General features: G+C 40.2%; 1 protein-coding gene across 1 annotated transcript in view; it reads right to left on the reverse strand.

Moving 5' to 3' along the window:
• SYNRG (synergin gamma) overlaps positions 1–8483 on the reverse strand; it is a 94503-nt gene extending 86020 nt beyond the window's left edge. The window contains exon 1 of the mRNA XM_042781922.1: positions 8407–8483. Coding sequence (XP_042637856.1) covers positions 8407–8483 — 77 coding nt within the window. The remainder of the gene's footprint in view (positions 1–8406) is intronic.
• Between the last annotated feature and the right edge of the window lie 3493 nt (positions 8484–11976).

The following is an 11976-nucleotide window of genomic DNA, read 5'->3' on the forward strand; positions in this document are numbered from 1 at the left end:
GCGACCCTTCCTTGGGTTTCTGAGGCAGTATCACTACAGAAGTAGATTGCCCCATCTTCCTTCTGAGGAGTGGCTGGTGGGTTTGAACCGCCAGGCTTCTGGTTTCTGGTTAGCAGTCAAGTGCCTTAGGCACTATGCTACCAGAGCTCCTAGAGCTCCCTAGGAGGGGCCTAAATAGTGAACAGCGTTTCTGAACTCCACACAAGATGTACTAGCTCAGTAATGTGTAACTGCACAAAATGTTTAAATTTCTAGTTGAAATTTGGTAGAAGTCCAGTTTTAAAATTTATTTCTATACTAAGATTTATAAACTTAGCCTTTAAGCAGTCAATCTGTCAAGAGTTTTCAAAAATCGGCTTTAGATCACCATTATGGCTTACTGGCTAAGTAAAAAGTGGAAACTCGAGTAATATTTTGTTTTCTCAGCTCTGCTACAATGTAACTGTGACACTTTAAGCAATCCTCCAAAGAGCGACCTTGTGAGGTTTCCTCTCTTATCAACTAAGGACAGCAGAACTGCAAGTTTGTCAAGGTCCCAACTAAGACAACCAGACAACCAGGTAAGAATAGATGTATAAAGGTTACTTCAAAAACAAAACAAACTGACTTAAAACACTGCTGACAAATATGACTCATTTCGTCAAAAAAAAAAAAAAAAAACAACCTGAACTACTTAGTGACCTATGCAGCATTCATATGATTCTCTAAAATTTTTAGATGTCAACAAGCTTAAAGATTGGTTAGACAAGCAGCTAAGACACTGATACGACAGTAAAAGTGTGGCCAAAAAAAAGTGGGCAGCAAAATGACCACCAATTTGATTTCAAAGATAAAACCAGTAGTTTATTACTACTGATGTTCCAGTAAGAAAGCAGAACTGTGAACTCCATTGGTCACAGACCTATTGCATACATCTGTTCTCTTCAGTTACTCTTGCTACTAACCTAGACCAGCCTTCACCTCTCAGGTCTAAACTCCTAACGAGTTTCCTAAAGGATCGCTCCACCTCTAGGTTGTACCAACCCCTTTTAATGCATCTCGTGCAGCACAGGAGAGGTGTATCTTCCTAAAGGACCATTTTTATAATGCCATGCTGAGGTTAAAAATAAGTCATAACCAAAAAAAAAAAAAAAACGAAACATGCTGCCACTGAGTCGGTTCTGACTCACAGCAACCCCTGCTTGGGTTTCTGAGGCAGTATCTCCACGGAAGTAGATTGCCCAGTTTTCCTTCCAAGAAGTGGCTGGTGGGTTTGAACCCTCAGCTTTCTGGATAGAAGTCAAATGCCTTAGGCACTATGCCCCCAGAGCTAAAAATAAGTAATGATTCCCCTTTAAACTGGATTTCCTTAATTTATACTCAAGGGCCTCTCCAATTTTGGCACAACATTCTTCTATCAGTTTTATCTTGCAAAACTCTATGTCGCAGTGCCACAGTGAACCTGGCTTACCTGCTGTTCCCTTAATGTTCACTAGAACTCTCCACCTCTCAATTTCTTGACTTCTTTTTCTCCTTCCAACTGAATGGCCCAGTTGAAATACTACTTCTTTTTGCCTTCAATGTAGCTTGAATTCACAAATATTTATAGACTGTTTTCTATGTGTAAGAATGTGCCTGAGGCTGCGGACGATGAAGAGATGAGGCAGCCTCAGGGAGTGTAGAGAAGCGTAGGAGCAAACAGACCAGGTCACAAACGATCGTGTTCCAGAAGGACCTGATCTCTTTGTCCTCCTTTATCTTATACAACAGTTATTTTGTACACTCCCCAAGGATGGGGACTATGTCCTGAATATCTTTTGAAGTCATTACAGCATCAAGAACAGTGTCTTGGACATGTAGGGGTTCAGTGACTACAAGCTACATGATTAGATTAATCCAGATTTCTCAACTCTTTTTTTCTGTCTTACCTTTTTTTTTTAAATTTATACTTCTCATCTCCTGTACAAACTTTACTTTTTACACAACTCTGCCATCTATTCATAAGTGGTCCATTCTAGACACACACACACACACACACACACAAATTGGCTAATATTAATAAAACTGGAAAATGCTATTGCTTTTAGTCTCTTAGAAAAGAGACTTTTATCTATGTATAGATCATGGATTTTCTCCATTAAAAGCTTAGAGAGGTTGCCTGGTTTTTCTTCTTTTCCCTAAAACAACTTAGGTTCATTTCTTTTAAAACAACTTCAGCCTTTACCACTTCTCTATTAAAACCACAATTTTTTTTCTAAATTTTATTTTATTGTTGTTGTTGAGAATATACACAGCAAAACATAAACCAATTCAATGGTTTCTAAATGTACAACTCGGTGACAATGATTACATTCTTCAAGTTGTGCAACCATTCTCCCTCTCCTTTTCTAAGTTGTTCCTCCCACATTAGCACAGATTCACTGGTCTCTAAGGTTCCTATTTAATCTTTTGAGTTGCTGTTGTCAATTTGATCCCATACAGATATTAAAAGAGCCTAAAGCTCAAGGCAGGTCTTTTTCACTACCCAATGTTAACACAAACAACACACATGGGTGTATGTTTTTTACAAACTGTGCAGTTCTCTCGTGGGTTACTATCCTATGCACACTATACCTGTTATATGTGTGTATGCACTATTTATGTGGGTGGGTTATTTGTGAAATATATAGTAGTTAAGTGAAGCTACTGTTTGGTTTAAAGATGACTTCAGAGGATACTTTTGGTTTAAAGTTTAAAGATTATCTCAGGGCAGTAATTTCAGGGGCTCATCTACCCTCCATAGCTCCAAAAAGTCTATAGAGTCTATGGCAATCTCAAATTCTGTTCTGCATTTTCCCCCTTTTGATCAGGATTCTTACATGGAATCTTTGACCAAAATGTTCAGTAATGGTAGCCGGGCACCACTCAGGTGTTCTGGTTTCATGGCAAAGGAAGCAACTGTTCATGGAGGCAATCAGCCACACATTCCAAAACCTCTTCCCATTCCTAGCTCTCCTTTTTCCTGTTGCTCCAGGTAAACAGAGACCAATTATTGTACCTTGCATGGCCCCTTGCAAGCTTTTAAGACCTGAGGCACTACACAACAAATAAGGAGGTAAAACAGAAACACTAAACACATTATTAAAGACCTCTGGTGGCATAGTGCCTAAGGCATTTGACTACTAACCAGAAGGTTGGTGGTTCAAATCTATCAGCCACTCCATGGAAGGAAGACTGGACAATCTACTTCTGTAAAGATTTGCCACCTCGGAAATCCAAAGGGGTTGCTATGAATTGGAATCAACTCGATGGCAGTGAGTTTGGTTAATTAGCCAATTAACTGGGATGTCCCATGAAACCATGACCTTAAACCTCCAAACCAAAGAACCAAATCCCATGAGCAGCATCAGCAGCTACTTTTTTTTTTTCCTGGTCATTGTTGTAAATATATCTATTACACAACTTTGCCAATTCAACTTTTTACAGGTGTACAACTTACTGAACAGCAATTATAATAATCGTCCGAGCAACTCTACCCTTAATTAATGATTTTTCCATCACTGTTAACCGCTCTTCCTCCTCTCTCCTACCTCTGATAATCTCTCATAAACTTTGGTCTTTGTACATTTGCCTTGTCCTGTCATACGTAAGTGAGGTCATACAATACTTGTCAGTTTTGTGATTGGCTTATTTCACTCAGCATAACGTCTTCAAGTTCCAGTCATACTGTAGTATGTATCAAGTCTTCATTTCTCCTACTGGCCGAATAGTATTCCATTGTATGTATGTGTCACATTTTGTTTATCCATTCATCTGTTGATGGGCATTTAAGTTGTTTCCACCTTTAGGATATAGTAAAGAGTGAAGCAATAACACTGATGTACCAGTCTTTTTTTGAGTCTCTGCTTTCAAGTCCTTTGGGTCTATACCTAGACCAGGTAACACACTTAGCTTCATTTCACACTTAGCTATTTTTAGTATTCTGAGGAACTCCCACATGATTTTCCACAACAGCTGCACCATTTTGCATTACTACCAGCAAGGGATAAGGGTTCTAATCTCTACACATCCTTACCAACATTGTTATTTTCAGTTTTATTTTTTATCTTGGCCATCCTAGTGGGGGTGAAATGATAGTTTTGATTTGCATCTCTCTGATGGCAAATGATGCTGAGTATCTTTTCATGTTTGGTGGTCACTGAATGTCTTCTTTAGAGAAATGTTATTCGAGTCCTTTGCCTATATTGTGATTAATTTGTCTTTTTGTTGCTAAGTCACCAAAGTTTTACATATATTTTGGTTATCAGATTCTTGTCAGATATATGGTCCTAAAGAGGCAAGGAAGCCACATCTTCTGACTTCCTCTAACTGCACAAGAGGAAGACAGAATCACCATCAGTAGTCCAAGGCCTATTCCTGTGAGGCCAGACATGCTGCTTCCCTCTAGCCCTTTTACCAACCCTGACACTAACCATTCCTCCCGCAGCATTCACCATCTTTCTACTGCGTTTGATAATTCACTGCAGTGGCCACACAGAACTCACAGATTATGGGGGTTTATTAGGAAGCACCAGGTTACAATTCAAGTTCAGGAAAAATGCTCAGTCTCTCTCCCAGCAGTGCATGTCCCTCGGTGTCTCTCTCAGCAAAGTGTGTCTCTTGCATCTCTTTCCCAGCAGCAAGTGTCTCTCAGACGTGCGTGTCTCTCAGGAGCCCGTTTCTTCTCAGCAGCACGTCCTTCTCAGCCAGCAATCAGACAGAGACTTCTGCCTCTAGGAGGCCTCCTTTTGAGCCTGGCAGAGTGGCCAAACTAGCCAATCATAACATCAGAATTCTAAGCACCTGAGAGACAGCAAACTTCCCAGAACATTGCTTTGTGCTACGCCCAACAGAAAAACCCCAGGTGGATAATTTTTATAATCAGGAGCTCCTCAGTTGCTCACAGCAAATTCTACCACTGAGTTTACAAAGACTTACGGTTAAAAAAGCCATACCAGGTAATTTACTACACCGCATATGGTTTCCTTAGATACTCTCCCAGTCAGTAGCTTGTCTTTTCACTTTTTCACCAGTCTTTCGATGAACAAAATTTTTAATTTTTATGAGGTCCATTTATTTACTTTTGTCTTCTGCTGTTTGTGCTTTTGTTAATGTATTAGATGACCCATTGTTGAAAGCTAGGCCAGCACTGCCTGTTTGTTCTTCTAAGAATTTTACGGTTTTAGTTTGTACATTTAAGTCCTTAATCTATTTTGAATGTGTTTTTATGTATGGTGTGAGGCAGGGATCCTGTTTCATTTTTCTGCATGTGGAAACCCGATTTTCCAAGCACCATTTATTAAAGAGACTCTTCTTTCCTCATCAAATGTACTTAGCAACCCTGTCAAAAGTCAGTTGATTATAGATGTGTGGTTTTTTTTTCCTGGACTCTCAATTTTATTCCATTGTTCTATTATGCCTATTGTTATACCAGAAGTAGGCTGTATTATACTATGGCTGTATAGTATTTTAAAATTAGGAATTGTCAGTTCATCTACTTTACTTTTCTCTTTCAACATTGCTTTACCTACTGTGGGGTCTCTTGTCATTCTACATAAAGTTGAGTATTGTTTTTCATATCTCTGTAAAAAAGGTTGATGGAATTTTGATCAAGATTGCATTGAATCTATAATCACTCTGACAGTATTGACATCTTAACAATATTAAGGTTTCCAATCCATGAACATGGAACATCTTTCCATATATTTAAGTCTTCTTTAATCTCTTCCAAAAGTGTTTTATAGTTTTCATTGTATAGGTCTTTCACATCCCTGGTTAGATTTATTCCTAGGTATTTTGTTCTCTTAGATTTATTCCTAGGTATTTTGTTCTCTTAGATGCTACTGTAAATAGAATTGTCTCTCTAATTTCCCTTTCAGATTTCTCACTGCTGGTGCATAGAAATACAAGTGATTTTTGTTTGTTGATCTTGCAACTCTACTAAATTCCTCTATTAGCTTTAGAATTTTTCCTGGGAATTCTCTGGGATTTATAATATTTTTTTCTTTATTGAGCACACAGCTTTTCAGTCCCAGAAAATTTTCAATACATTAACATATTTACCATGCATTTTTCAAGGTAAGGATTATTTTAACCACTCTTCTCTCCTGCATACCCTGTAGAACTTTAGAATGTCAATATTACTACATTTACAGAGAATAGAGAGAAATTTAACATTAGTCATTTGAATTTCTATAGAAATCCAGACCATGTTTATAAATATTTGGATCTATAGACATATGATGATAAAATACTATGAACTCTAAGGTGCAACTGTTGCTCTCTCCCCATCCGGAGCAAAGAAGAGTGCAGAAAATCAAAAACACAAGGAAACAATTAGTAAAGGACTAACGGACCACAGGGAATACCAGCCTCTAGACCATGAGACCAGAAGAACTAGATGGTGCCCAGCTCCCACTGCTGACCGCTCTGAAAGGGATCATAGTAGAAGGTCCTGGACAAAATGAGAGGAAAAAAAGTAGAACAAAACTCAAAATCATGAAAAAAAAAAAAAAGACCAGCCTCATTGGTCTTATAGACGATTGGTGCAAACTCCAAGACATCCTTCAAACCTAGAACTGAACTCACTCCTATAGCTCAACTTTCAGGCAAACAATAGACAGGTGTGTAAGGGGGAGCAGTGACACCAAGCAGGTATGCACCCCTTAGAACAATTAACTATATGAAATCAAAAGAGCAGAATTTGCCCAGAGATAAAACTCAGAAGACAAGAAGGGATAGGAAAGAAGGACAAATAGAAATGGTAAATACAGGGAGGAAGTAGGAAGGGTGCTGTTATGTAATGGGAATTGCAATCAATCTCACAAAACAAAATGTGTATGAATTGTTGAATGGAAAACCAATTTGCTCTGTAAACTCTCACCCAAATCAAAAGTTATACACTAAAAAAATAAGTAAGTAAAAGCTATGAACTAAGAGCAATGATCCATTCAACTTTCTGCATCTGAGGTCCTCCCCACCTGAAAATTTTTAAAAATCTGGGCCTACAATACCAAACTCTTTTAAGGTTTTTCCCAGAACTTGGTGCCACTATGAAACATATACTTGGTCAAATTAAAATGTAACAACACTCAGTTACAATTTAGAAACCACCATCACATACAAAAAAGAAAGATGATTACTTATTTTTCTTCTCCAGCCAGAAACTGACTTATCTCAAGTATTCATGAAAACACAAATCAAACAGTGAAAACTAGTTAGAGAACAAAAGAGAAAAGAAAAAGTTTTAAATCTAAAGTCAAAGATGTGTAGAGGAAATGAAGAATGGGGCTACAGGCTACACACAGGTGGACTATTGAACAGTGAGTGCTCCTTTTCTAACATAAATACAAGCACCTGCAGGAGGTGATAACTTAAAAGTCCTTACACCACAAAAGTGTTCATGACTCCAAAATTAAAACATTACATATCAAAAACTGACACTTCATTTTCCAAAAATAATTCAGGATACTGAAGGTACCACCTCATGTGTGTGCAGCGTGTGTTGGCTAATAAAACAAAATCAGACTAGGTCTTTACAGAAGTGACGTGAAAACTTTGCAAAATAAAATAGTTTCTTAAATGACAATGGATTTTTTCAACTGGCAAATAAACGTTCACCTCTCTTACTGGTCTGAGTATAAGAACTACCGGCAGTTATCAGCTGAAAAATGACAGAAGGCAGATTTCTCTAAGGGTTAAGTAAAAGTCTGAAAGCTTTGTTCTAATAACTGCGTAACTGCTGTCAACAGTGAATGTTCTTTTTTTCGATTTTTCATGTCTTTTAAAAGATTTTGACAAGTCTTAGAGTTATGTCTACAAGACAGAGCTCTACTGTAAAATGATTACTAATTCAAAGGTCTTCAGATTTTCCTACTGTTTCTCGTGCTTAAAAAATAAAAAAGGAGGAAAGGACACCCTAAAAGAGGAAAAAACAAACAGCACACACACACCTCACAAACAGTTCCTTCAGCTTTGTGATCAGATTTTAGAGCCTTCCTTACTATCCCTGATCAAGCGTTGGGAAAGGGCACTCTCTGGTCGCTTCAGATCCAGCCAGGGCAGAGCTAGAAGCGAGAGTCGGGTTCTTCATTCATAGCCATCCTCCGGCCGGGTACCAGCCCGCAGAGTACCCCTCATCTTCTCCCGTTCCTTGCACTGGGGCGTGCGCTTGCTCCTCGTTCGACCCCAGGCAGTCAGTGCTCCAGAGCTTGGAACATAAGAGGAGGGCACCCAGGCTCCACCCGCCAACAGGTCCCTGGAGGACGACCCTTGTCCTGTAGCCCAGTTCCAAAAGAAAAGGAGCTACAGAAAACCGCCATAACCGCCAAACACCCATCGCCACTGCGGAAGCCAGCCCTGCGTCGGCCGGGGGGTTCCATCGCGCTCCAACCAGCTATTTACACCCACCTGCCTCCCCCGGCGGCCCCCGCACCAGCTCCAGCTGCCCCGCCGCCGCCAGATCCAGCCCCTGGCCGCAGCGCCATCTTGCTTGGGGCCTGCCGCCACCTTCTAAGCAGCTGTCAGCTGAAGACAGCCACTTCCGGGGCAAACGCCAGGCCCCACCTCACCAAGGACCGGGGGACGGGGCGGGGCCATGCGCCCACGTGTCTTTTAACCCTGGGCGGGGAGGAGCGACACACTCTTGTCACGTGACTCAGCCACGTTTGGGTCACTCCTAATGCCGTTCTTGCTCCGGGGCTGGTGAAGTGGTCGCGGGCGCAGCTCCGAAGGCGCTGATGCATTCTTTGCCAAGGCCCTCTGGTGGGCTTAGCTGGCGGCGGAGCGACAAGGCACTATTCTCCCTCAGTTTGAAAACGAGATCTAGGTTAGTGGAAGGAGCTTTGAGTCCCATTTCTTAAGCTGGATGGTGGATATACAGGTGTTTTTATTATTTCGTTAATATAGGGGGCCTGGATGCCCCTTGGATAGCTTCACCATGTTAGTCAGTTCAATGCACTTTGCCTGTTAACTCATCAGCTTCCTTTTGGTACTCATCCCAGGAGCTGACGGATGGTATCTAAAATTAAATAAGCCCAATTCACATATAAAATCTTCAAGGTGCGCTAATCTTGTTTGGTCCTGCCATCCTGTTTTTCCCCATACTTGCAGGCAGGGTCAGAAGTGTTTTGAAAGCAGTTACTGCGTAATTATTGACCATCTCTGGTCTTCCTTTTACTGATTTCCAACCCCACCCCCCAATCAAAACTAGTCTGTAAATACAGAAGCGGAGAGTAAACTTTTCCAAGCCCTCAAGCAGTTTGCTTGCTTGTATTTGATTAATTATAATTAGCTTTAGCTTTATCTACTTTGGCTTTTTCCTCAGGACTTTTATTGAGAAGCAATTTGTAATAATAATAGCTACTATTTATTGGGCACAAATTACTGGTCAGGAACTTTATATGCGTTTTAGAAAATCCTCAGTGTTCCTAAGAGTTAATACTGGCATTTTACAGATGAGTAGGAAAACAAGGGCTAATTCACACAGGTCAAAAACTGCAGGCAGCACGAGTGGGATTCAGAAATTGAGGTCCGTTTGACTCGAGTCCTTTCACATTTTGCAAGAGTTAGTGTTTTGTTAGAATTGTCTATTCACTAATTTCACTTCTCTTTTTGTTGTTGTTGTTGTTAAGTGCCATCGAGTCGTTTCCGACTCATAGCAACCCCATGCACAGCAGAACACAACACTGCCCGATCCCGCACCAGCCCCACAATCCCTGCTATACTTGAGCCCATCATCGCAGCCACCGTGTCAACCCATGTCGTTGAAGGCATCCCCCTCTTTCATCCACTCTCCACCCTACCAAGCATGACATCCTTCTCCAGGGAATGGTCCCTTCTGACATGACCAAAATAGGTGAGACGAAGTCTGGCCATTCTTGCTTCCAAGGAGCATTCTGGCTGCACTTCCTCCAGGACAGATCTGTTAGTTCTTTTAGCAGTCCATGGTACTTTCAGCATTCTTCGCCAGCACCACAACTCAAAAGCATCAACTCTTCTTCGGTTTCCTTATTCATTGTCCAGCTCTCACATGCATACGAGGCGACTGGAAATACCATGGCTTGTGTCAGGCGCACCCTAGTCCTCAAAGAGATATCCTTGCTCCTCAGCACTTGAAACAGTTCCTTCGCAGTTGAATTTCCCAATGCTACACGTCGTCTAATGTCCTGACTGCTGCTTCCGTTGGCGATTGTAGAACCAAGCAACGTGAATTCTTTGACAACCTCAATCTTCTCTCCATTTATTGTGATGCTGCTCATTGGTCCAGTTGTGAGGATTTTTGTTTTCTTTATATTGAGACCTAATCCATACTGCAGACTGTATTCTTCAACCTTCATCAGTAGGTGCCTTAAGTCATCCTCACTTTCAGCAAGTAAATTGTATTGTCTGCATCTCAGGTTGTTAATGATTCTTCCTCTAATCCTGATACCACATTTTTCTTCATATAGTCCAGCTTCTCAGTTTATTTGCTCAGCATATAGATTGTATAAGTGTGGAAAAAGGATACAACCCTGACACACTCCCTTCTTGATTTTAAACCATGTAGTGTCCCCTTGTTCTGTTCGAACGACAGCCTCCTTTTCAAGGTACAGATTCCTCATGAGTACAATCAAGTGCTCGGGAATTCCCATTCTTCTCAATGTTATCCATAATTTGTCATGATCCACACAATCAAATGCCTTTGCATAGTCAATAAAACACAAGTAAACATCTTTCTGGTATTCTTTGCCTTGAGCCAAGATCCATCTGACAACAGCTATGATATTCCTTGTTCCACGTCATCTTCTGAATCCAGCTTGCACCTCTGGAAGTTCTCTGTCAATATACTGCTATAATTTATTTCACTTCTCTTTTTAGGTAAAACTGAAATTTGTGTGGGAGATTTTTCCAGTTAATCTAAAGCAGCTAAATTCAGTATTAATCCGTCGACAAACCAATTTGGTGCAGATACATGTAGACATTTTATTTATGGATAGGTGGTTACATAGGAAAAAATAGTCAAAGGAAGGGAGTATGGATGTATCAAGGGTCAAAGTAGCTGTGATGCTTCTACCTGGAATGCTGTTGTCCTTTAACTGATGACTCCTACAAGATTCAGCTCAGACCTCTGGGAAGCCTTCCAGGACACCCCAATCTGGGTTTGATGCCCTCCTTTGATGTTCCACCATCCCTAGCCTTACCTCTAACAGCATTTATCACACTATCTGTTCCTTTACTTATCTCCACCACTACATTGTAAAGGCAGGGACTGCCTTAGCAAGCCTTATATTCCTAACAAAAATGAACATTTTTGTTAAATGAGTATTTGTTGTGAGTTTGTATGTCAGGCATAGAAGTAGGTACTACCAATCTAAAGACATAATTGGTATTTCCCCCCACTTTTCAGATTGAAAAATGGAAACACTGAGAAATTAAGAAAGTAATCCAAAGTCACACATCTGACAATTGTACACCTGTACTGGCAACAGTACACCTGCCTTCTAGAAATATTCTTTGCACTCTGAAACAATAGATCTCCATTTAAATACATTCTGAAGATGAACAATTTTTGTCCCATCTAAAATATTCATGTCAGAGTTTAACCATCAAGAGGCTGGGAATAAAAGAAATTAAGTTTAATTCAAATACTGCTAAAAAAAAAAAAAAAAAACTTACTTATTTTAGTAGTACTGATCATAGCTAAACATTCATGTGTCGAGCACTTTTCTAAGTATTTTACATGTACGATGTCAATGCTTTTATTCCCCTGTACAAAACTAGCAACAGAGAAAGATCTTCTAATAGCAATGAGTATTTTCCATCATTGTCTAATCATCCCTTCCCTCTGGCAGAGAGCTGTTTACTAAATGAAGGGCCATGAAGCCTCAGGAAAGAGAAGGCTGAGAGAATGAAGTCAGAGGTCTATCAGGTGACAGGCACATTCTTCTTTATCAAGATTAAAGTGCTTATAATTTCCTAGCAAGGAAAGAGCTTAGTTAA

This window comes from Orycteropus afer, unplaced genomic scaffold, assembly GCF_000298275.1.
Source record: "Orycteropus afer afer isolate SDZICR_OR568_19922 unplaced genomic scaffold, OryAfe1.0 scaffold00196, whole genome shotgun sequence".
Classification (NCBI taxonomy): Eukaryota; Metazoa; Chordata; class Mammalia; order Tubulidentata; family Orycteropodidae; genus Orycteropus; species Orycteropus afer.